Genomic DNA, 23762 nt, shown 5'->3' with positions numbered 1-23762 from the left:
TGATGTGGAGGAAATAGAGAAAATTCTGGGGTTCTCTCCAGAAAATTTTCAACGCTGGATTCTAAAAAGTGCAATTGTAGGCTCTCTTTGGAGACATAAGAGGGAGCAATCAAGGATCTGCTCTGAATTTGTAAAAATCGGTTTTCTTTATAATAAGACATGACATTAGACAAATAAAACATCGCCTCCAGGAAATTTTCGCCATTTAACTGTGACTTAATTTTACTGAAATTTACGATTATGGGCTTCGTTTGGAACGAGGATGCAGGATATTTAGGGTTTCCTCCTGAAATTTTTTTCACAGTTTTTGGCGAGAAAGAGTGTAGTACTAACTAAAGCAGCGGAAATGCGGAGAACAGAATTTAGCCCCCTCCGTGGGTGCGCCACTGATATCATACAATGTCGAAAAAAGAAATATGCTGAATAAGAAGTTTGTGGTCCATCAGTTGGACAGCCCTGATCTAGAGTATGGTTTTGACAGGACTATAAGAAAGAATGAAGAAAAACTGAAAAGACATGTGAAATCCATTTTAAATTATTACAGATCAAAGGAGACAGGATAACCTAGCTAAGCAAAATTTCAGTTGAAGCAAAGAATGAAACTGGCAAAAATGCTTTTTAGAATTTCATTAAACAATTGAGAAAAGAATGGATCCAAAAACAGCTTGTTTTTGCCCTCTTTTTTACTATCTGTTAAAATCAAGCTCTTAACATAGTTTTTTTTTTCTTTTTTACCCAATTCAATTTATAAGCAGACATAAAAAGTAAATAATTTAGACTTTTATGTAGACATTCATATTTTTTTTCCTTTGAAATATTAATGAAAAAAAGAAAAGTTGTTAGAGGTAACTTAATACTTCTATTTTTAACTAAGTATTTCCTTTTTTAAATTATGTTGATGTTGAATATCCATTCCACTGTTTCAATTACTTTTTATGTCTGTGTATGTACATTGCATCATATCAGTCAAATTTATTTTATAATAATCCATTGATTCCAACTGATGTAAACTTTTATGAGAATTTTATTATTGTAAAAATATTTTATAAACAAATCATCATACAATACCCACCGAACAGAAAGCTTGTAAAACTGGAATTTATATAATAGTCATTGCTGTAAAAAAAAATATATGCAAAGATTTATTTCCTTTTCCGCACAGAACTAGACTTCTCTGACGAGTCTTCCTCCTAAAAAAAAAAAAAAAAAAATTAAATTTTACAGATAACATAAATTCAGAAGTAGAAACAGTACATGATTGTTATTAAGTGAAACTTCTCTGTGGCGATGACTCTCTGTTCTTCAAAAAAGTGGTCGTTAATGGAAGAAGTTGGTTTTGAAAATGCAAAAAACAATAACCAGCATTAAAAGAAATCGATGTTCTGTTAACAGTAGACAAAGAATGTAATGATCAGAATATAATTGAATAGAGAAATTAAAGTTTTTCTTCTATAAAATATACTTCTTACATCAGTTTTCCATTTAGTAACTGATTAGCTTAAAAGACGAGAAAAGATTTGTATGCTTCAGATTTTTTGTTTTTCTGAAAAAACTTTTGTTTCTAATTCCGCTTTTATCCTCAAAAATGAATTATTTGTATTGTTACCATTGGTGTCATCTGAGCACAACATGAGCCTTATCTATTAATCATTAGTTAAACTGAGCAAAAAATAGATTCTGGCCACCAAAATGATCTAGGAATGCTTGTGTTTTACTTGTAAGCAACATCTGAATTCCGAGAACAACCTTTTGAGAAACTTCTTGTCCTTATCAACCTCTAACAATACCATGTTGAAATTAATGCCTTGATTTCTGAATTTAATAACAGAACTTTGGCCCAGAATTCTACAAGTTTAGATTACATATTCCTTAAAATTTGGATTATAATTCTGCTGAAGAAAATAAGTCACTAAAACGATACTTTTCGGCTTATGGGGATTAGACCTCACGACCTTTGCACTACTAATATGAGGCTCTAATCAAATGAGACGATGGGTTTCCAATTTAGGATGCTATGAGTGGAAGCAGTGCATACTAAAAACAACAAATAACAGGGTTCATACTCAATTTGGATAAAAAAATTCCATGACTTTTCCAAAACTTTTTCATTACTTCATAAAAATTTTCATGACCTTGTTATACAAAGAGAATAGTACTATTTAATGCAAAACTTGCCAACTTTTGGAAATGGGCATTAGAAAAACTTTTACATGAGAGCCACTACCTCATTGGAGCACTTAATTGTGATTCAAAAATATCAGTGCACACTCCAGAAACTTATCAATTATTCTTATTTGTCTTTATCATATAAATTCAAGTAAAGTAAAAATATAGTGAATGCAAAACACTGTTGTTTAAATGTCTAACAAATATTTAATAAATAGGGAAGAATAGCAAAGAATTGATAAAAAATTGAATGAGTCATTACTAAGTTTCTAATAATAAATTCACTTCATAAAATCATTGCCCTTTGGTGTCAATAGTGCATCCAATTACCGATGTAACTTGACAGTATATTCGTTCATTAAAGTAAAGCCACGTTTTTCAGTAAATTCAGCCACAACAATCAGTTTTGCGAGTTGTATGTTGGGTACTACTGTTTTAAGAGTATTAGAATTCCCCTTTTTCTATGTTCCTGACTTAAGTCTTCATTTTCTAAACCCTTCAACAAAAAACTCTAATAAATTTAATAATGAATTTTTTTTACAAGTAGTTGAAATGAACTCGGGTGCTTAATCGGGTGCTCTTGAATTACTTTTTGAGGGGGCGTGGCAAAATCAAAAACGTGCAAGTCCGCTACTACAGAATATAAAAAGTGCTGAAAATAATGGTGAATTCAAAATTAGTGATGCCTCAGTAGTAAAATCACCTTACAAGAAAAGGCGAGTGACTGTTACAGAAGCGGATGAAATTGGATTCCAAAACTCAGATTTGTTTTTGAGATTGTTCAAGTTATATGCAATGTTACTAAACCACTCAACATTTCTAGCCCTCTTTTAGCTATTGATACTTTTTTACTGCCCAAGACATTTTTTCAAGACTTTAAATAAATTTCTATGACTTTTAATGAAAATATTAAGTTTCCATGACTTTTCCAGGTCTGAAACTTAATTATTTTTTTTCCATGACTTTCCAGGATTTCCATGGCCCGTACGAACCCTGAAATAATTTTTTTTCGACAAAACAACCAAAATATGAATTTTCTTTATTTTTTGCCGAAAACGGTGAAAAAGTTCTTAAAAAATGATGCCGTTTAATGAAGCATTGTTTATGCTGTTCCCACAGAAAAAAAAATATCTTAGAGAAATAATATATATGATATGCAGTGCTTGAGGTGTGGGGTGATTTTGTCCTCCCATTTTCCCAAATTATACTTATGCACTAACCCACTTTTCAATGATGAAATATTAATGCTCTAGTTAAAACATTGGTACTTACTTCAGATTGATTTTCCTTTGTATCTTTTTTCTTTTTAGTTTTTGTTTCCTTTAAAGCTTTCTTCTTTTCAGATACATTTTCACTTGCATCTTCACTTTCTTTTTCTCCATTGGGGTAGTCTTCATATTCCTTGGAGTCCATGAAAAAAATTTGAACTACACCAAATGCACAAGTCAATAGCTAGAGAAATGAAACAAATGAAAGCTGTTGAATATTACCAGTCGTAAATGGTTTAGGCGAATCTCTGGAATTAAATCCCTCTTAAGGATTTTTTTTAAAAAAATTTCATTATAAAAAAGCAGTGTCATTTATTTTTAAAAAGAGTACATCGTCTAAGTCATTTCAATTTCATATGAACAAGATTGTATCTAAAACTTAAATAAAATCCCCTGGTTTGAGAGCTCATTACCAGGTCATCACATTCATAATCTAAGGTACAATTAGAAAATTAGAAGTTTGCCAGTAGAATATATTTCACGGAGAGATTTTATATTCTGTGCTAGTCATTACCAGTTTCGTACCCATTCCCAACAATTGTTTCAACTGCAACAACTGCTTTTTTTTTATTTTATGGCACAAAAATAAATAAATAAAGGGATTTGACTTTTCAAAACAAAACATTCTTTAGGTTCTTTTTTAGAAATAACTGGAAAAAATAAATAAATGAATAAGTAAAATAACAATAAATGTAAAAGAGAATAAAAATACACATTAACTGTTTGAAGTCAGTGGTAGTCTGCTGGTCAATCTCCCCTAAAATCTGATTTGGGCCACCATGAAATACCATGGCCAGTCTCAATCTCTGAATCAAGCTATTTTTGCATTTTAAATTTTATTTGTAGAGTATAAGCTTCAGTAGTGGGACATTTGAGCTCGATTGTTGATTTTTGTTTATCTATAAATTTTAAAAATCAATACAACCACAAAAAATTGTAAACTTTAGGCTACTTTTTTTCTGATAATGATTCACTAAAATGTTTCAGAAATAAAAGTATTTTTATTTCAAAAACTAACCTATTGTTAATATAAGAAAATGCACCAGTAGTCGGGGGCATATAAAAAATCCAGTGCTTGGTCATGTATGGGCCCCGTAGTTGGCCATTTCATTTTTATTACTCTTATGGGGTATGAGTGAATAAATTTAAACAAAATTTAATGCAAAACTTATAGCACAGCATTGTACTTACAAAATTAATTATTCCAATAATTATGAAATAATTCTGCACAGGGAACAAGGGACACACACCCTCTTGGAAATTTGTTTAATGTCTTTGTAATGTTTATCAGTATATTATTTTTCAAACTGCAATCAGTTTGAATATACACAACATGCAATACATTTTTTATCATTATCTTCTGCATCATTTATTAAAATGATATCACACTCTGCAAAAGTAGAAATGTAAAGACACGGTTTGAACCCGAAGGGAATTTTGAATACTTCCAAAACATGAGAAATTAGCAACTCCCCCCCCCTTCCCCCCATTGGCACAAAGAGGTTTTGCATTTACTGTTTATGTAAACATAAAGACTGAATATAATAGTTGATGGAATTCATTGACCAATATGACTGACACTTGAAGTTCTAACGAAGATGGACATCTCAACATACAAAATGTAAAACTAAAATTGTAGTTTTGGAAAACATTTCACCTCAAAACAATGCAAATTAAAATCTGTTTAAAAAAAAATAAAAGGATTTTCAATCTAAAATAGAATTTATCATTAAAAACAATGGTGCTTTGTAGTAAACAAACTGAAGTAAGATGAATTGATTATGTAAGTAAATTGAAATTGAGAAACGTGGGATGTCATGAAGATAATCTCAGCTTTTAATAAGAACATTAGTGGACAATGAATGAACTTAAAAATAAACCAAAATGGATTTTGTAGCAACATAACCATGTAATTTTGAAACAAACTCAGCATGATTTCAAACATGAAATAAATTTTGTTTTCCTAGTGAAGAAAATCCAAGGAATTAAATATTTGGTTAGAAGTAGATTCAAACAAACCACTATAAACAGATTACTAACTATAAAATGCACACCATTTGCTTTTTATGTTACAGTATATCAGTATACAGTATACAGTTTAGGGAGAGTTTGGCATTATTTTTATACACTTAATAAGCTTTTTTTTTTTTTTTCATTTTTCCAATGTGCGATAAAATTATATTATTTTTTAAATTATTTTTTTTTTTTGCTTTCTTTACATTGACAATCTGAGAAAAACTGGACTAAAGTGCTAAGCTTTGACATCAAACATTATTGCTGTGTACAAACATTATTACCCTCCCTTCCCCTTAAAAAAATCTTTTTTTTTTTTCCAGTTTTAAAACTTTAAAATTGTTAAAGTTCAGCAATTGCTTGTTAAAAACACAATACTTTCAGTTTCCTTTTAAATGTTTATTACATGCCAGTTGTTGCGCGTAAATATGCGTTTTGCTGCAATTGTGCAGCAATCTTTTAACATCCACTTTTAGTAAACGATAATTCTTTTTTTATTTTCATAAGTGTGCAAAACAAAGAGTACTGAACAAAAGTACAAAATTATTTTTAATAAAAATATGATTTACTTATTGTATAGATTGGCACATTGCATAACAATCAAAAGTAATGTATGGATTGATAAAAAAATAAAAGAAATTTCTCAAACTTTAGTGGAAACAGAAAAAACGTGACAAATACCGCATGACAGGAGAGTTTCACAGTTTTTTGAGTCGGAATCCAAAATCCGGAAAAATCGCAATTTCAAGCATTCTGGATTTGGGGTTCTATACTGTGGTAAAAAAATGCCTTTTTAGTTAGTAATTGAAATCTTTCAGTAAGAATATAGTTATGACTATATTTTAGGGTTACAACCATACCTTTCTTTTAGTGCCAGAAAGGAGCTGACAAAAAATACATCATTTGAACTCTGATGACTATAGTCATCGCCTGCTACAACCACTGTCTTTACAATGCTGTTTGCAACTGTGGTCATTAAGCTTGATGATGGAAGTTGAGCAAGAAAGTCACAGCTTTAATAGCACACAAGGTGCGTTTGTGATCTGAGGGTTGCCATTTCCATAAGTTTTGGGCTGACAAAACTTTCAATAACTAAAAATTATTTTAAAAAAAAGAAAAAAACCTTTAAAATTTTTTTCCCCCAATGAATTTAGTTATTTTTGTATGCATATTTGAAGAGTTTTGACAATGGGGAGGGGGGTGAGCTTTTGAAAATTTCTCTCTTCAGAAAATTTTACTTGGGTTCACTATCACCTCTGTAGTACACGGTAGAGCGCAATCTTAACAGAAAGTAGAAGTTCTGTACAGGTCCAGCTACTTAATATTTATTTCTTGTGTTCAACCTTTGTGTAATGATTTTTTTTCAACATAAACTATATTAAAGAATGCAACAAATGCAACTGTCTACATTTAAAAACAAAAATAGATATCGAGAGATATTATTTATGCTTTTACTTACCAAGCCAAGAAATGTTCCAACAATAATGAAAGTTAAGCCAAAAACAACATCAGTAGCACTTGGTGCTGATACAAATTTCTGAACAATAGAGTGTTCATAGTTCTAAAGCAGAAATAAATAAATCTTAAGTGCATAGTATTCAAAACTTCATTCTCATGCATTTAATTTAAAAAAAAAGTGGTTTTTGAATTAAATATATCAACTAAACACTAAAACTTAGTTATAAGCTATTTTCTAAAAGAGTTTATTTGTTTTAAAGTTAACCTTTCCTTTACTCAAAAAAACTCAATAGTTCCTTAAACTTGAAAATATTAGAAAGGAGCAGTCCTTTTATCAAAAAAATAATATTAACAGTGGTAAATGGCTTAAAATTTCATCCCTATGAAAAGAAAAACAGCTTTGATAAAGAAATCCACCGAAAACTTGCTGCATAGGTTTGCTTATAAAATTCAGTACAAGAGATCATGCAAAGATAAATAATTTCATTATTGCATTATTTTTCATCCATATTTTGCTGACAAATATGCAATTGGAATGTACAAAATTTAAATTATTGACAAGACTGTGTTATTTAAGCAAATTCACAATACAAAAAAAAAAAAAAAAAAAAAAAAAGGTAACTTACATAAAGATTCACAGCATAAACAAACAAGTGGGACAGTAAAGACATCCTAAATAAAAATTAAAGTTATAAAAATCACAAATACACACATCTAAACTAAGGTTAATCAAATGTACATAAGGATGCAAGCAAGAAGAATGATTAAGGCTTAACATTTTAAAACTTTAAATTCAGTTAAAGGACTTTAAAAGAAAAAAAACCCCACTGTCTGATTTGAAGTTCAAACCCGACATTGTGATATGAGCCCTTCTATATCAAATCAACAAGGTACTGGACCTGACCATCTCAGATTTTCATGAAACTTTCAAAAATCTTTTTTTTTTTTTTTTTTTTGTACTTCTACTCATGTATCGTTGAAAAAAAAAATGTAAAAAAGTTTAAAACTTGAAAATTAAAATTGAAAAAGTATATATATTTATAGTGTCCTTTGAAAACGAAAAAAATACATGATTTTTAATGCATTTTAACAAAAACATTCAAACATTTTCAGAGTGGGACCATAAAGAGTAGCTACAGCAAATAATGTAGGAAATTTTATTGTAATTTTTGTTACTGATGCAACTTGGCTGTAACTGATCTCTTCATAGTCCCACTTTGAAAACGTTTAGATGTATTCATAAAGGTACATCAAAATCCTTTTTTTTTTCAAAATTTTCAAATGACACTCTCAAAAATATTTAAATTTTGTGGAAAAACATTTTTTTTTTTGGAAATTGGTCAAATTACATATCAAACTGAAGTGCACGCAATTTTTATTCTCCATAAAATGAGCTATTATACTAGAGGCATAACATTTCAAAGCTAATTTTACAAAGTCAGAGATCAAAGGAGGAGGACTAAAAAGTGAATAAAATTTTTGAACATGAAATAAATGAATAAATAAAATTCAATGAACCAATATTTTTTGTTGTTCTCATTTAAGCAGGGCTGCGAAGTTGGGGTTCTTCTGATTTTGGGGTAAGGGAGTCAGAGTCAGGAGTCGACGGTTTGAAATTCTAACAGGTTGAGTCGGCCATTTTACCTCCAAATCCACAATTCTGCCAGTGCTTGACGAGTCAGAGTCGGACTGATTTTGGGTAGAGGAGTCAGAGTCGAGGGCTCTAAATTTTCCGGAGTCAGAGCCAGTCATTTTCCCTCCGACTCCACCGCCCCCCCCTATTTTAGAAGAAAATTAAACATTTATAAAAAATCAGAAATATAACAAAGGTATTCTCAGATGCAAGCTGGATTATTCTTCGAAATGTTCACTTTTTTTTCTTTTTGTGGATAGGTTCTTATCTTAATCTTGATTGCAAAAAATGTTATTTGAATTTCTTAGACATGAATTCAAGTTTCATTTATTCCCTTTTTTACTTCCTTTTACAAAAAAGGAAGTATTGTATTCGCAAAAAAATTTTCACTAAAAATTCGGCCTTAATTTCCATTTTGCTCACCCCCGAATGAATGGTGAGTTTTTTTTCTCGACTCAACCACACGTGGATAGGTGCCTAAGAACGTCTAGACACGTGAAATATCTATTTTGACGATTCCCGAGTTAATTACAACAAGCTTTCTCGTGACGTCTGTAAGTACGTATGTGCGTATGTATGTCGCATAACTCAAGAGCGGTAGTCCTAGAAAGTTGAAATTTGGTATGTAGACTCATAGTGGGGGTTGCGCACCTCCCCTTTTGGTAGCATTCGGGTGTTTCTATATGGGTCTTTTGCCCCCTTTTGGGAGAAATCATCGTTAATTTCGATGTAAACTCAAGTGGTGTTATAATTTGGCAGACACTTAGTGATATATCGCCAGTCTTTTGGTCACCAAGTTTTGTCGCCAACTTAGTGACAAATTTGGCATTTTTTTAAATTAAATTTGGTTTAAATTTGGCGACTTTTTTTGACATTTAGAGAGTAAACTATTGAAGCACATTAAAATTGCCAGTAATAGGGAAATGACATTAAATTGAAGTAAAAGGAAGTCATGTGATGCACACATCAGCTCGTTTGGACGTTGTGTCCAGTTTTCACTTAAGTTACTTTCGCTCTCTTTACTATTCCTCAAAAAAGTTTTTAATTTTTATTTGGTATTACAACTTTATTATTTCCATACTTTTCTCATTCTGTGTTCAACAATTACATATACTTATATCAAATATATTGTTTAATTATTCTTGATTTAAAATGTTTTAACAAAAGCATTGGATTTTTATTGATATAGATAAAATACTTAACTGCAAAAAGCATTACAAAATGTCAAAATGTAAAGATATACGAATATTCTTATTAAATCAGAAATTAAATTTCAAATATGAAGTTAGGAAAAATATATTAAAGATGAAATCATAAGACTTACTGAATAGAAAATGGATTACTAAGGAAATTAACTGTTTTCAGTGCACTCCACTTTTTTTCAGCAATAACATTACTTATAGAAGCTTTATCAGCCTTAGGAACTATGTGGGCAACACCATTCTTAATGCTAGAAAATTAAGTATGTATACAGGTATAATTCTACATGACAGGTACACTATAAACATCAAAGCATTATAAAATTAAATGCATATTTCTGAGTGCAAAATGTAAATGGTAAACAGAAGCTATAACACTTAAATATGCAATTTTGATTTAATAGCCACTTTCCCAAATTGTAGGCTGTGGTTCATGCAGGATGATTCTACCAGGGCCATCTAGGTTTATCCAGGTTTTATTTTTAGGTCCGCATTTTGTGAGGAAAAAAAAATTGCATTTTTTTTTTTTTTTTTTGTCAAAAAAGGACTATTTTTTAAGAATTTTTTGGTTGTTATTTTTGTGACAAAAATCCTGTCATATTGTATAAAGAATGTTTAGCTATAACAAATCTAATCTGAAATCTCTTTGGCATAAAATGTTTTACTTTCAGAGCAATTGATTTAGCTTAAAATTGATGGAAGAACTGTTTTTACAAATAAAATTTTGTGAAGTGGCTGTTTTTACTATACAGAGTTTTGTGAAGGAGCCACAAAGTGGGCCCAAATTGCATCCGAATTGACCCCTGGGATGATATATCACCTGACACGTCTCAAGATTCCTCAGAGCAAAAATAAATTCAAAGAAATGTTCAGGTCATTTGTGCTCAGAAGAAGTCAGAAATATTTTGGATGGATTACAAACCTGGAAAGTAATTATACTACTGATGCTAGCCGTGAAACTCTGAGTTGTAATATTGTTATTACCATATTAATCTAAGTGTTATATTTATAGCAAAAGGATAACCTATGTGAAAATAAAGCATTATAAGTTGTCCGTATATATAAGATGCTACACTTTTTTTCAACTTTTGTCTCTGTCAAGCTGTTTTTTTAACATCTTATACATATAAAATCTGAGTATCTATCTATCTATCTATCTATCTATGTCCAAGCTTCTTCTCCCGAACGACAGTGAACTGACCATCGAACCAGGTATCGATGGATTCGTCATCTTCCCGTCTTCATGTTTGGCTATTTAACATAATCCTCCGATAATAATTAGCGGAGATATCAATTAAAAACTATTAATTATGACTCTTAGATTTCAAAATCAAATCCCTATTTTTCGAAGGCTTTCCTCCATTTAAATTATTATTCAGTGCTTCATCTCAACTTTCCGCAACAATGCTTTTATTAAAATGTATGTGAGCGTGAAGAAAATCATTGAGATGAAAGATCTGTTGCCATTTTTTTTGCTCAGGTAAAATTCTTGTTTTTGTTTTGAAGCTTTTCCTGTAATCAGGGTGTTTAAGTTGTTTACTTTTCGATTATTTTGCCGTAATCTGCAGCAAAATTTTGCTGGTTTTTTTTTTTTTTTTGTTCAAGCCTGTTGTCACATGACATAACTTTCATTTTCGAGGAGGACCGTGCACGTCGTAAAGTAAATGAGTGATTTACAAGTTATTTGAGTTCTTTGAGGGTTTGTACCTGGAAAACTGATTGATGTAATTCTTGTACGACCATGTGGATAGAATCCATCCAAATATTTATCTGAGTGGTATGTTGCATTAATAAACACCCGGGCAACGCCGGATAGTAGACTATTTTATGTAAAAAGCGGATTGTTATTGTGCATAAATATTTCCGATATAATCTATCAGATGTAATTCAGTTTAACGTGAGTAAAGATTATAGTTGATAATGCATATATTTTCCCCTTTTGTGCTGACTGAAAATGTACTCATAACTTGTATCATTGATAACGATTATTAACGTTGATGAAGTGTTTTGGCAAAAATATGTTTTACTGGTGTTTTGCAAACCTTGCTTTACGCGCATTTATTTATTCCTTAACGCGTTAGAAACTAGTGTCAGTGTACTACAAAAGCATCAACTGGACTGCTCTTACATTTTTTAGGTAGCCCGTGCAACGCCGGGCACGCAGCTAGTTTTCCTAGAAAAGATGCATGATGTCACACATTTTGTAACTCGCTCCTTTGTTCTTGTCACAAACTATCAGTTTCATGAAACAGTCAGTTCCTTGGGTCTGCAAAACCTGTCTGATATGTGGACACTGCCTTGTTCAAAATAAACTGTTACAATGAAAAACCTACATTGAACTGAAATAAGCATTATTTAGTGGATAAAAAAACTGTGCAGTCATACAATATTAAGTTATGCTGTTTACAAGTTTTGAAATTAGGATACAAAAAGTTAGGTGCAATGGAATTTAGCTTTTTTTTCTTAGCTGCAAAAGTGCTATGCTAGGGTATAATTTGAAAATAGTTTAGGTCACGTCTTATTGCAAAAGAAGTCACTGGCATTAATCTTTTAATAAGCACTAGCATGCCTACAAACATTCCAAAAAGAAAAAAAAAAAATCTAGTACATAATTGTGATGCATGACAATATTGCATTTTTCATTGTTATTTAGGGAAAAATAGAGATTTTTTTTTTACTATTCTTCAAATACAAGTTCCTTGCTCTTGTCATTTCTCTCTTCAATCTGAATTTCGCTTCATTCAATAGGTTCAAAAAAACATTCAGAAGCTATACACTGTAAACATTTATTTATGTACACATAGCTATTTAAAAAATATTACAATTCACAATACATAAAAATATTAGTAATTTCTTCTTAACATGGTGAAGAATTCTCTGGATTCAAACAAATATAAAATCCGACTCCAATCATAAATTCAACTATGTTCTAAAAATCTTAATTTAAACTCAAAATATTTCTTACTGTTGCCACATGGGCAAAACGGGCAAAGAGAAATTTTAAAGAGATGGGAAATTAAAGTAAAGGCTTGCAACAACTATATAGTTATTATATAAACAATCGGGAGAAATGCTCAAAATTTAGGTATCTCCTGGAAAACTAACTATGCATGCTACCAGAAGAGTTATTTTTGAAGAACAAAGTCACAAAAACAAATTCATGCATTCAATGAAAAAAATATTTCTTTTAAGGCCAAAGTTGCAATACACATGTCTGATATAAAAGTTTCAAAAAAAGATTCGAAAAAACTAAACAGGTAATTATAGGTTCATGTCCATATATGAATTTTAACGTACTTAACAAACTATCTGAAAAATATTTTGAAAATTTAAATGCATTTTAAAACATATAGGATACAGAAATTGAAGTAAAGATTTTGAAAATAGTTAATATATATATATATATATATATATATATATATATATATATATATATATATATATATATATATATATATATATATATATATATGCTGGATATCAGTATTATTCAGCTATATTTTATAAACATTGGTTTTGTAAATATAAAAGTAAAATTAGTACAGCATATTTGAAACAAGCATTATAGTGCATTATATTTTATCAAGTTCACCATTTAATATCAAAACAGCTCTATCTGTGAATTTTTAAAAGTGTTATTTTTTATTATACTTTTACTAGCGGTACTCGCACGGCTTTGCAGTTGTAGAAAATTAAAAGGTCATTTGGTTTGCCTGTAGATTTACAAATAATGGATGCTGAATGTCTCACCAATTTGCTATATTCATTTGCTCGCCCATGTTACGGTTCCACATTATGATAATTTGGTAATTTACTCCTCCACATTATGATAATTTGGTAATTTACTCCTCCACGTTATGATAATTTGCTCGGTATAATATTCTTAAAATTGGAATCGAAAAAGAACAAAATCGAATTTTCGAAAACTCGCTTCAAGGTCCTCATCCCTATGCCATGAACTAATTATGTGCCAAATTTCATGAAAATCGTTTGAAGGGCCTAGGCGCTATGCGCGTACTGACACTCAGAGACACAGACTTTCAGCTTTATTATTAGTAAAGAAGATAATTTTATATTTTTTGAAGCATACTATCATGCTACAAAGCGGGTACAGGCCAAAAATTGCTATAAAACTCAGTTTTCTTTGAAAAAATCCTAATTTGGGAATTTTTCTTCGTTTTTGTAAAATTTAAAAAATGGATTGAGCTAGTTTTGATACTATATGCATGCCTTAATTAATATAAACTATAACTTTGCAACATGGAAAAAGTTCTCTTCTGCATTTTGACTTCATAATATTTTTCATTAAATTGGTATGAATTATCCAGATTTAAGCTACTGAGACTATGGTATACAGATACACTGGCAACAGAAAAGCAAACTAACAAGGACTCATCACTCTATACATCAGTGAATTCTGGACTATATCAGGCAGATTTCCACCAAACTAATTGAAAATTACAGAGAATTTGCTACACATGAAGTCAGAGATAAATCTATACTTTATTTTATGGTTACACAGAATTTCCATTGGAAAAAATATATGCATTAGATTTTATGAAACTTAATCGATAAAGAACATAATTAAAGTCAACTTACTAGAAAACTTTCGGAAATACGGTCACTAAGAAACGTACGTAAAGACCTATAATACATGGAAAAAAATTCAGTAAGAACAAATATTTAATGACCACACTAAAACCTGATCATTCATTTTGACAATAGGATGCTAGCTTAGGTATAAATTGCACTGTCAAATTATTTAATTCATTTAATAAGAACTTGCTTTCTTGTATGGTATATGTTGATGTTTTTTTTAAAACTGAAAACAGCTCATTTTGTCACAAGAGAAAAATTTCGGAATGATAGAAATTTTTATTTCAAATAATAAATTATAAAATAAAAAGCATAAGTGTTATCATAAAAACAGTAATCATTTCCAAAAAAATAAAATTAAGAATTATTATCTTTTAGTTGACACTTATCAATTAACTGTTTTTAGCTGAAATAAATTACCAATGAATAAAAGCAATATTTAAGAGCTTATTCAGTCGAAACTAAACTTTGTAGGGTTATTATGTAAAAATACAAATATTTCTTTTGCTTCTGTCATCATTTCATTCATTGTTAGAAATAAATTGGTCCTTAGACATATTTTGCGATTGACATCTTTATTTTCATGTCCAGATTTTCAATCTTGGATGTCAAATTCAACAGATAAAATTTTGGATCCTATCCAGCCTTGTCTTTGTCCAACGCATTGCGATCACAACTTGTAATTGATGTGACGTAGAGAGAAAAAAAAATCTTCAGTTTTGAAATTTTTAAAAATGCATGTTTGTATTGTTTTTTTCCTTGTTAATGCATTTTATTTATATTATTTTTTTTGTAACCTCTCGAACATTGTTGATTTTATCAAAAATGGCACATAGATTTTTCACTTTGATGTCTAAAGACTTATTACAGACACCATCATGATGCCTAAGTTTCAATTCTTAGTTCTAACATGGTCAGGCCCGGATCTGCGTACCCGCAGACCCCGCAGTGCCGGGGGAGGGGGGGGGGGTATGTCTCTTAAAGGGCCCAGCAGTCCAAGAAATTGAAAAAAAGAAGAATTGAAAAACATTCACTAAGACTAATTAAAGTTACAAATATATACTGCTTCATTCTGAGGACCATACAGAATTGTTGCAGGGGGGGGGGGGGGGGGGCAAAATTTATAGATCCAGGTCTGAAGAGTTTCTATTTCTTATCAGACTTTAAAGTAAGAGATCCTGAAAAAGTGACTTAATCCAATCTAGGTTCAGTTATTCTATTGATATTTTTAACAGGTTATTATCTATTCTGTAATATTAATTTTATTCCTTACCTGGATTGTCTGGAGCAAATATTTTGCCAACTTGAATATTTGGATCTTTAATTGAAACTTTAATGGCTTCCCATTCTTGTTCTAAATCCAGACTTTCTTTCGTTTCTTTATCAAAGCTGAAATCAGAAAATTAAAACTTAATGAAAGCAATACTTACATACAGCAATACCACTTATGACTTAAACACTGCATTGCATTGAACTTAGTAATTCACTGTGCTTTATAAAAGAAGATCAGAAATTGATTCTCTTTTTCAATGAGCAAAAGGTAATTTGTGAAACTACCTTTAAGTTGAGGATAGGAACTTATAGTAGAAATTAAAGAAAAAAAAAAAAAATTGTCCATAAATCTGTACATTATATTCTTGAATGATATAAAAATATTTTACTAAATATTTCTGAAATATGACGGAGAAATTTTAAAAAATCACTCTTTAAATCTCTAGGACAATCACACAGCAATACAAAATGCTCTCTCTGCAAGTGCTTCTTTGTTGGAGTTCTCACAAGGTCCTTGCCTAAAGGAGGGTTTTAGGGGTTAAACCCATTCTATTGGAAAAATAAATAAGCAGCTTACTTTTAATTTAAGTTAATATTAGCTTTGCCACATATGTGCAACATTTTCAAAACATCTTTCTGTCACATGACTAGAAATGTCCTTGTGAAAAACTTTATTTTAGATTCACATGCTGCATGTTAATAAAGCACTTTTAATTTTAAAAATGGAACTTTTATAAAATTTGAATTAATGTAAATTTGTTTTGTGAATGGTTCATTTATCAACCTAAAACACTAAACATGAGCCAAGCTCATTGTCACCGACTATTTCTCCTTGACATTTCAGGACTAGAAAATTTATGATAACGTCTCTAGATATATTGAGCTTGGACCCAGGGTTGGCAAGTTTCTGCCGAGGCAGTTAAAACCACTGGTAGAAACCAGTTAAACCGGCATAGCAAAAACCACTTTCTGCCACATTTGCGGCAGAAACTGGCAAAAACTCACAAAATGAAGAATTAATTATTGATATACAACTGAAAATGCATGGAAAAAATAATTAGCTGTTAACCAAAGCACAATTTAATTACAATATTATCACAATTCAAAATCAAATGTTACATTATTTGGACCCTGCAGTTGCCCCTTGGAAAAGGTGGTTTCTAAAATCTAAACAGTTTTTCAATTTAATATGTACAAATGAGAAATACAGAAGAGATAGCAGACCATGCATTAAGGAAAAAGCAATGTTTGTGAAACTTTCCTCTATTGTATATTTTTTTAAACTTGACCAACTATAACTGGGGTAATGGTAAAAATTTGAGGGAAAAAATAAATTTTGAGAAATGTGGCCAATTTTTTTGCAAAGCTGTGACATTAGGTAGAAAATCTACGTTAATATTGGCAAGTAAAATTCTGGAACCTTCTTCTTGAAGCACAAGTTAATTTCAATCACAAGCAGTTTAGATGTAGCATATAAGCGAGCAAATCACAATCAGTAATGTCTGTTTAATTCTGTATGTCACTGATCTTTCCTAAGCACCCATATGATTTTTCGTTCTTTGTTAGATTAATCCAAATATTACGAGCATCTGCAATTGGAAAATTCTCTTTTCAAACTAAATCAAGTGCACTAGCATAGGATTTTATTTTTTAAAATGATGAAGTGAAGTTTAATTTTTTATTTTACTTAAATGAATATCATTTAGTGATTACTTGAGTATTAGAGACACTTTTAAGTTTTTGCCGATTTCTGCCAGTTTTTACCGGTTATTTAACCAGTTTCCAACCCTGCCACAACCGAAAAAATTCTTCACAAACAATGATCTCACAGTATTTCACTGTGTAACAATCCAGATTCAAATTGCTAAAAGCTGAAAAGGGAAAATTTCCACAACAGAGATTCTTGACAATATTTTTCACAGTAGCAAAAGTTTGAAGTCATAAACTCAGCACTAACCTAGGAATGTTTTAATCACTCAGACTTTCGAGAGGTTGTCAAATTCTGGGCACAAATTGCTCTCATTTTTACTGATCGACAAGACCAAAATGCATTACAGCCTAGTCTTCGGTGTCAAAAAATTGTACGCTTCAAAAATCTGCAAAGTCTCAGCTACAATAATCTCCCAACTAACATAGCTAGGCCTCTGTAGTATTGTTACAATGTGAGTGGCAACATTGAGATTGATGGAATGCGAATCATTAATAAATGGTTGAGAGTTGGGTTTATGCTAGTTTGATTTATGCTTAAATGCTGAACTTATTATTATTATATATGCTATATTTTGGCGACGAGAGTTAAATAATTGCGAAAAGCAGTGAAAAAGGGTTTATTTTGAAAGAGATGGATAGATTATATGAAGATATTCCGAAATTTCATCCATTTGGCGACAAAGGTACAAGAGCTATCAGATGGACAAAATGGTTGCGATCTTTTCAATTGTTTATTGAAGCCAAAGGTATTACTAATGTACATCGTAAGAAAGCTTGTTTATTGCATTATGCTGGAACAGATGTTCAAGATATTTTTGAAACATTGACAGAACTTGAAGAGTATAGAACTGAACCGGCTGATGAATATATGACTGCCGTTTCTATGCTAACACGGAAATTTGCGGTTTCCGGAAATGAAGCGTTTGAAAGTTTAAAATTCAGAGATATGTCGCCAAGGGAAAATGAAAGTATGGATTCATTTATAATTCGACTTCGCCAACAAGCAGTTTTATGCGGATTTGTAAAGAGTGAAATTGATCGACATATTCGAGATCAAATTATTGTGAAATGCCCGTATAAAGAACTGAGAATTAAATTAATTGATGAACGAGATGCGTTATCTTTAGAAAGAGCTGAAGCTTTATGTCGTTCCTATGAACAGTCTCGTTTGGAGTCAGCAGCCATAGAAAATATTTCATCGCCAGAAGAACACCTTAATAGATTGAAAACGAGTTCAATGCAAAAGAAGAAAATAAATTTTCGTGAAAAGAATAATTTAATTTGTTGGAAATGTGGGAAAGAAGGCCATATTTCAAAATCACTAAGTTGTCCAGCCAAGGGGAAGAAGTGTCTGAACTGTGGATTTTTCGGACATTTTTCAAGGATTTGTAAAGCGCCGAAAAAATTTAAAGAGAAAGAAAAGATTGTAAGAAATCTTAATTCTTCTGGTAATGAAGATGAAAATGAATTTGTGTTTTCACTTCCATATAATAACAAAAGTGAGTATATTACATGCATTGTGGGAAATGTTAAGATACCTATGATTATTGATTCAGGTGCTAGCTGTAATGTAATTGGAAAAAAAGAATGGGAGAGATTAAAATCATCTAAAATCAAATGCAAAAATTATTTAGTTGATAAGAAGATATATTCCTATGGAGATAAAAAGCCATTAAAAATATTGGGTGCTTTTAGAGCAAGCATAAAAGTAATGCATGGTAAACAGTTGGAAGATGTTGAATTTTTTGTATTTGAAGGTGAAGGAAGTTCATTATTGGGTAAAGAGACTGCTATTAAACTTAATGTACTGAGGGTAGGATGCAATGTAAATGAATTAAATATTTCTTCTGAAGAGAAGGATTCAAGTTGTGAAGATGTTGTTGGAAAGTTTCAAGATGTGTTTCAAGGCATTGGTAAATTAAAGAACTTTCAATTAAAAATTCCAATCAAAGATGATGCAAAAGGGGTTGCACAACCAGTAAGAAGGTTACCATACAATTTAAGGTCACACGTGAAAGAGTTGATAAATGATTTGCTGAAACATGACATAATTGAAAAAGTTGATGGCCCAACTCCATGGGTATCACCTATTGTCGTTACGCCTAAGAAAGAAGGAAAGTGGAGACTATGTGTAGACATGAGAATTGCAAATCAAGATATAGAAAGAGAAAGATTTCCTATTCCTCTAATTGATGAAGTTTTGCATGAACTAAATGGTAGCACAGTGTTCAGTAAACTGGATATAAAATGGGCATATCATCAAATTGAACTCGAAGAAAAATCGAGGAACATTACTACTTTTTGTACACATTTAGGTTTATTTCGTTATAAACGCCTAATGTTTGGAGTAAATTGTGGACCAGAAATGTATCAGCGAGTAATGACTCAAACATTTCAGAACTGCCTAGGAATTTGCATTTATATGGACGATTTAATTGTTTATGGAAAGAATAAAAGTCAACATGATGAAAATTTAGAAAATGTCTTAAATGTTGTAAGAGAAAAAGGACTTACATTAAATAAAGATAAATGTAAATTTGGATTAAAAGAAATAACGTTCTTAAATCACCACATTAGCAAAGAAGGTATTCAACCAACAGTGAAAAATAAAAATGAAGTTGAAAATTTTCGATGCCCCAAAACAGTTAGTGAAGTTAGAAGTTTTTTAGGATTAGTCAATTTTTCTGCAAAATTTATTCCGAATCTTGCAACAATTGCAGAGCCTTTAAGAAAACTAACGAAAAAAGATGAATCTTTTAACTGGGGACCGAAACAAAATGAAGCTTTTGATAAATTGAAGAAAATTATCGCCAACTCGCCAACTTTAGGATTTTATAATCCAGATTCACGTACAAGAATTTACTGTGATGCTAGCCCAGTAGGACTCGGAGCAGTGTTGGTCCAGTTTCAGAAGGAAGGACCCAGAATTATTCGCTATGCAAGTAAAGCACTTAGTAGTGTGGAGAAAAGATATTCTCAAACAGAAAAGGAAGCTCTTGCTTTAGTTTGGGCCTGTGAAACATTTCACATTTACACATTTGGAAAAACGTTTGAACTGGTCACAGATCATAAGCCTTTGCAGACAATATTTGGCATTCGTCATAGATCATGTGCAAGAATTGAAAGATGGGTATTAAGGCTGATGAGCTATTCGTACAAAATCATTTACAAGCCTGGAAAAACAAATATTGCAGATCCATTATCAAGATTATTGGATATTTCTGAATCGGTAGAAGATGAAGCAAGATCTAACGAAGAGCAGAATTACATACGTAATATTATTGAAGTTAATGTGCCCATAGCTCTTAAATTAGAAGACATAAAAATTGCTACAAATAAAGATCACCATCTTCAGAAATTAAAGAACAGTTTACGAACAAACAATTGGGCTAAAGATCAGAGACATTATGAGATAATAAAAGATGAATTTTGTGAAATCGATGGAATTCTGTTGAGAGGTACAAGAATTGTATGCCCAGCGGATCTTCAAGGAAAGTGTTTAGAATTAGCACATGAAGGTCATATGGGAATGACAGCAATGAAAAGGTTACTAAGAAGCAAAGTATGGTGGTACAACATGGACAAAGCCGTAGACAAATTCGTGAGATCTTGTCATGGATGTCAACTGGTTACTATTCCAGATCCACCTGAGCCAATGACACGAACTGAATTACCATCAGAGGCATGGGAGTACATCTCGATGGATTATTTAGGCCCCCTACCAGCAGGAGAATATTTGCTTGTTATTGTGGATTATTATAGTAGATATTTTGAAGTTTTAATTACAAGGTCCTTACATGCACAAGTTTTAATTAATCAAGTGACAGAGATATTTGCTAGGTATGGTTTTCCAAAACATATTATGACTGATAACGGTAGGACATTTATTGATAAAAATTTCAAGAAGTTTTTACTAGAAAGGGGTATCCATCATCATCATACAACTCCTTTATGGCCACAAGCAAACGGCCAAGTTGAAAGGCAAAACCGAACGATTTTGAAAAGACTGAGAATTGCACATGCAACAGGAAAAAACTGGAGGCATGAACTTCAAGAATTTCTTTTTGCGTATCGTGTCACACCACATTCTACCACCGGTGTTCCTCCTGGAGAACTAATGTTTGGAAGAAAAATCAGAAGTAAGCTACCTGATATAAGAGAAAATACTGTAAAAGTCACAGATGAAGAAATCAGAGATAAAGATAAATTTCTTAAGGATAAAGGAAGACAATATGCAGATCAAGAACGCAAAGCCAAAGAGAGTAACATTAATGTAGGAGACATAGTAATTATGAAGCAACAGAAAGAAAATAAATTGACAACTACGTTCAAACCAATACCGATGACTGTTGTTGGAAGAAGAGGAAATGCAGTTACTATAAAAGATCCAAACGGAGTTTGTTACCGAAGAAATATAACTCATATTAAGAAATATATCAGTCATACAAATGAAAAAAATCCGAAAATTGCAGCTGGTATTGAAGACGTAAATGAAGATGAAACAACAGATGAACAGGAAGATCGATCTACATTAATGGTAGATCCAAACGCTTCAACATCAACAATGTCAACAAACTTATCACGACCGATACGACATAGAAAAAACCTAAGTGGCACCAGGACTATATTTTCACGTAAGAACTGTACATAAGTATACTTTTATTTATTTTAAAATTTTGTTTGTTTTGAGTTAAAAAAAAAAAGAAAGGAAAAGAAGGGATGTAGTATTGTTACAATGTGAGTGGCAACATTGAGATTGATGGAATGCGAATCATTAATAAATGGTTGAGAGTTGGGTTTATGCTAGTTTGATTTATGCTTAAATGCTGAACTTATTATTATTATATATGCTATAGCCTCGCTTTGGTATCCAGAATAAAATGAGCACTGCACAAAATTTGACTGACCACGCCGAATTCAAGATTATTTCCTACAAGATTGCTACACATATACCACACAATTAAAAAACTTGTCAAGAAACTGAATTGTGGAAAGCTTCCTCTCCAGAAAGAAAGTTGCTCCAGTTATTTAGAACATTCAAATAAATTTTAAAATTTAATTTTCATGCTTACAATCCGATTAACCATTGTCCTTTTTGTATTTGGTCCCAATTCTCATCAGTTATTTCAGTACAATGCTGAGATTCTTTTGAAAATTTTATATGCGTTCCTGATTTTACTAAAGTTGAAAGAGCAAAACAGATTAATACACTAAATTGCAAATTCATGGTGCTTTTCGGTATATCACAATTGATATTATGTTCGTTAAAATTTATGCTATATAGTTTTGGGTGTCAGGAAACGGAATTTAAGAACATCAATTGAGGTTTGCACTTTGGAAATTATTTATTAATACGTGACGAAGAATATTAAAATATTTGCAGTTGAAAAGCTATCACATAAATCAAAACACACATTACATTATATTAGGCCCAATGCGAAGAAAAGAATTGAGAAAAGTGATTTTAGATCCCTCCTCTTCGATACCTATGATTAAGATTTCAAGCAAAGGGAAGGGACTCTAGTAGGGCACTCGGCAGATGCTTGATGATTTTAAAACAGATTAAACGAACCAAGTTGTGTACATTAGGGTGTCCCAAGATATAATGGCGAAAAAAAAATTTGTAAAATCAAATACGCATACCCTCCAAATTTTTTCCATTTCACCTCAGAAACATGAGAAAAAAGTTCCATTGCAATTAAATAACGGGAACCCGTGCCGACTTGAGGTCAAAGTTGGACCTAAAATCCTGTAAGGCGACTACAGTGGAAAAATGGCTAACTGCATAATTTATTACTACACGCGACATCAATTTATTTAAAGCAGATATTTACAAAAATATGAGACTAAAAGAAACATTACTGCACATTTTTTTAATTCAATGTTTGCTTTTTGCAGTCAGGATAGAGCGTCCGCTGCTCTTGAACGCAACGTAACAGATTGTTTTTGTTCCTCATCAGCTGTTAGCAAACCATGAAAGTTCTGCATCATTTTTACCGCTCTTTCAGCTGCATCGTTTACTGCACTAAGCTTTGAGACAGTCTTTTTTACATAAAGGAGTGAAATATTATCGACCATACCATAAAAGCTGGATGAATTTTTGTAGAGCAGCTTTTGAGATAATTGTGTCCACATTTTCGCACACTTTTATCAAAAAGCACAAATCTTTTTTGGGTGCTTTGACTGTCAAAATGCATTGCAGCCATGGTTTCACGTATATTGTCACTACAAAAAAGCAGACATCAAACAATGCTTCATTTTCCTTCGTATCTAATTTTAGTTGTGAACTAAATATAATAGTTTTAGGGAGTAAATCGCTCGAGCCATCCATCGAGCTTTGTGCATGACTCCCGGTGGTCTTATTTTAAATTCATTTTCTGTATCTCCACCTAAAAATATGATAGGCAGTTCTGTCAACTCTTGATAGTCATCCCTGAGCGTAATATT

At 31.4% G+C, this 23762-nt stretch overlaps 1 protein-coding gene across 1 annotated transcript; it reads right to left on the bottom strand.

Moving 5' to 3' along the window:
• Positions 1-1019: 1019 nt before the first annotated feature.
• On the bottom strand, positions 1020-22740 carry LOC129222682 (thioredoxin-related transmembrane protein 1-like). The gene is made up of 8 exons (XM_054857213.1): positions 22388-22740; positions 15607-15722; positions 14337-14382; positions 9863-9988; positions 7532-7577; positions 6907-7008; positions 3439-3618; positions 1020-1190 (listed from the first exon to the last, which is right to left on the bottom strand). The coding sequence occupies exons 1-8, from the start codon at positions 22540-22542 to the stop codon at positions 1143-1145; spliced, it is 819 nt and encodes a 272-aa protein (XP_054713188.1). The 5' UTR covers positions 22543-22740; the 3' UTR covers positions 1020-1142.
• Between the last annotated feature and the right edge of the window lie 1022 nt (positions 22741-23762).

This window comes from Uloborus diversus, chromosome 5 (genome assembly GCF_026930045.1).
Source record: "Uloborus diversus isolate 005 chromosome 5, Udiv.v.3.1, whole genome shotgun sequence".
NCBI lineage: Eukaryota > Metazoa > Arthropoda > Arachnida > Araneae > Uloboridae > Uloborus > Uloborus diversus.
The sequence above is the reverse complement of the archived record's forward strand: the minus strand, read 5'-3'. Positions and strand labels throughout refer to the sequence as shown.

Bases quoted from the DNA above. Each gene is read 5' to 3' on its own strand.
- LOC129222682 (XM_054857213.1), bottom strand. From the start codon at position 22,542: ATGAATTTGCAATTTAGTGTATTAATCTGTTTTGCTCTTTCAACTTTA. The intron at 9,989-14,336 runs GTAAGTTGACTT...TTAATTTTCTAG, and splicing joins GTATTTCCGAAAGTTTTCTA to CATTAAGAATGGTGTTGCCC. The intron at 3,619-6,906 runs GTAAGTAAAAGC...TCATTTCTCTAG, and splicing joins TTGGAACATTTCTTGGCTTG to CTATTGACTTGTGCATTTGG.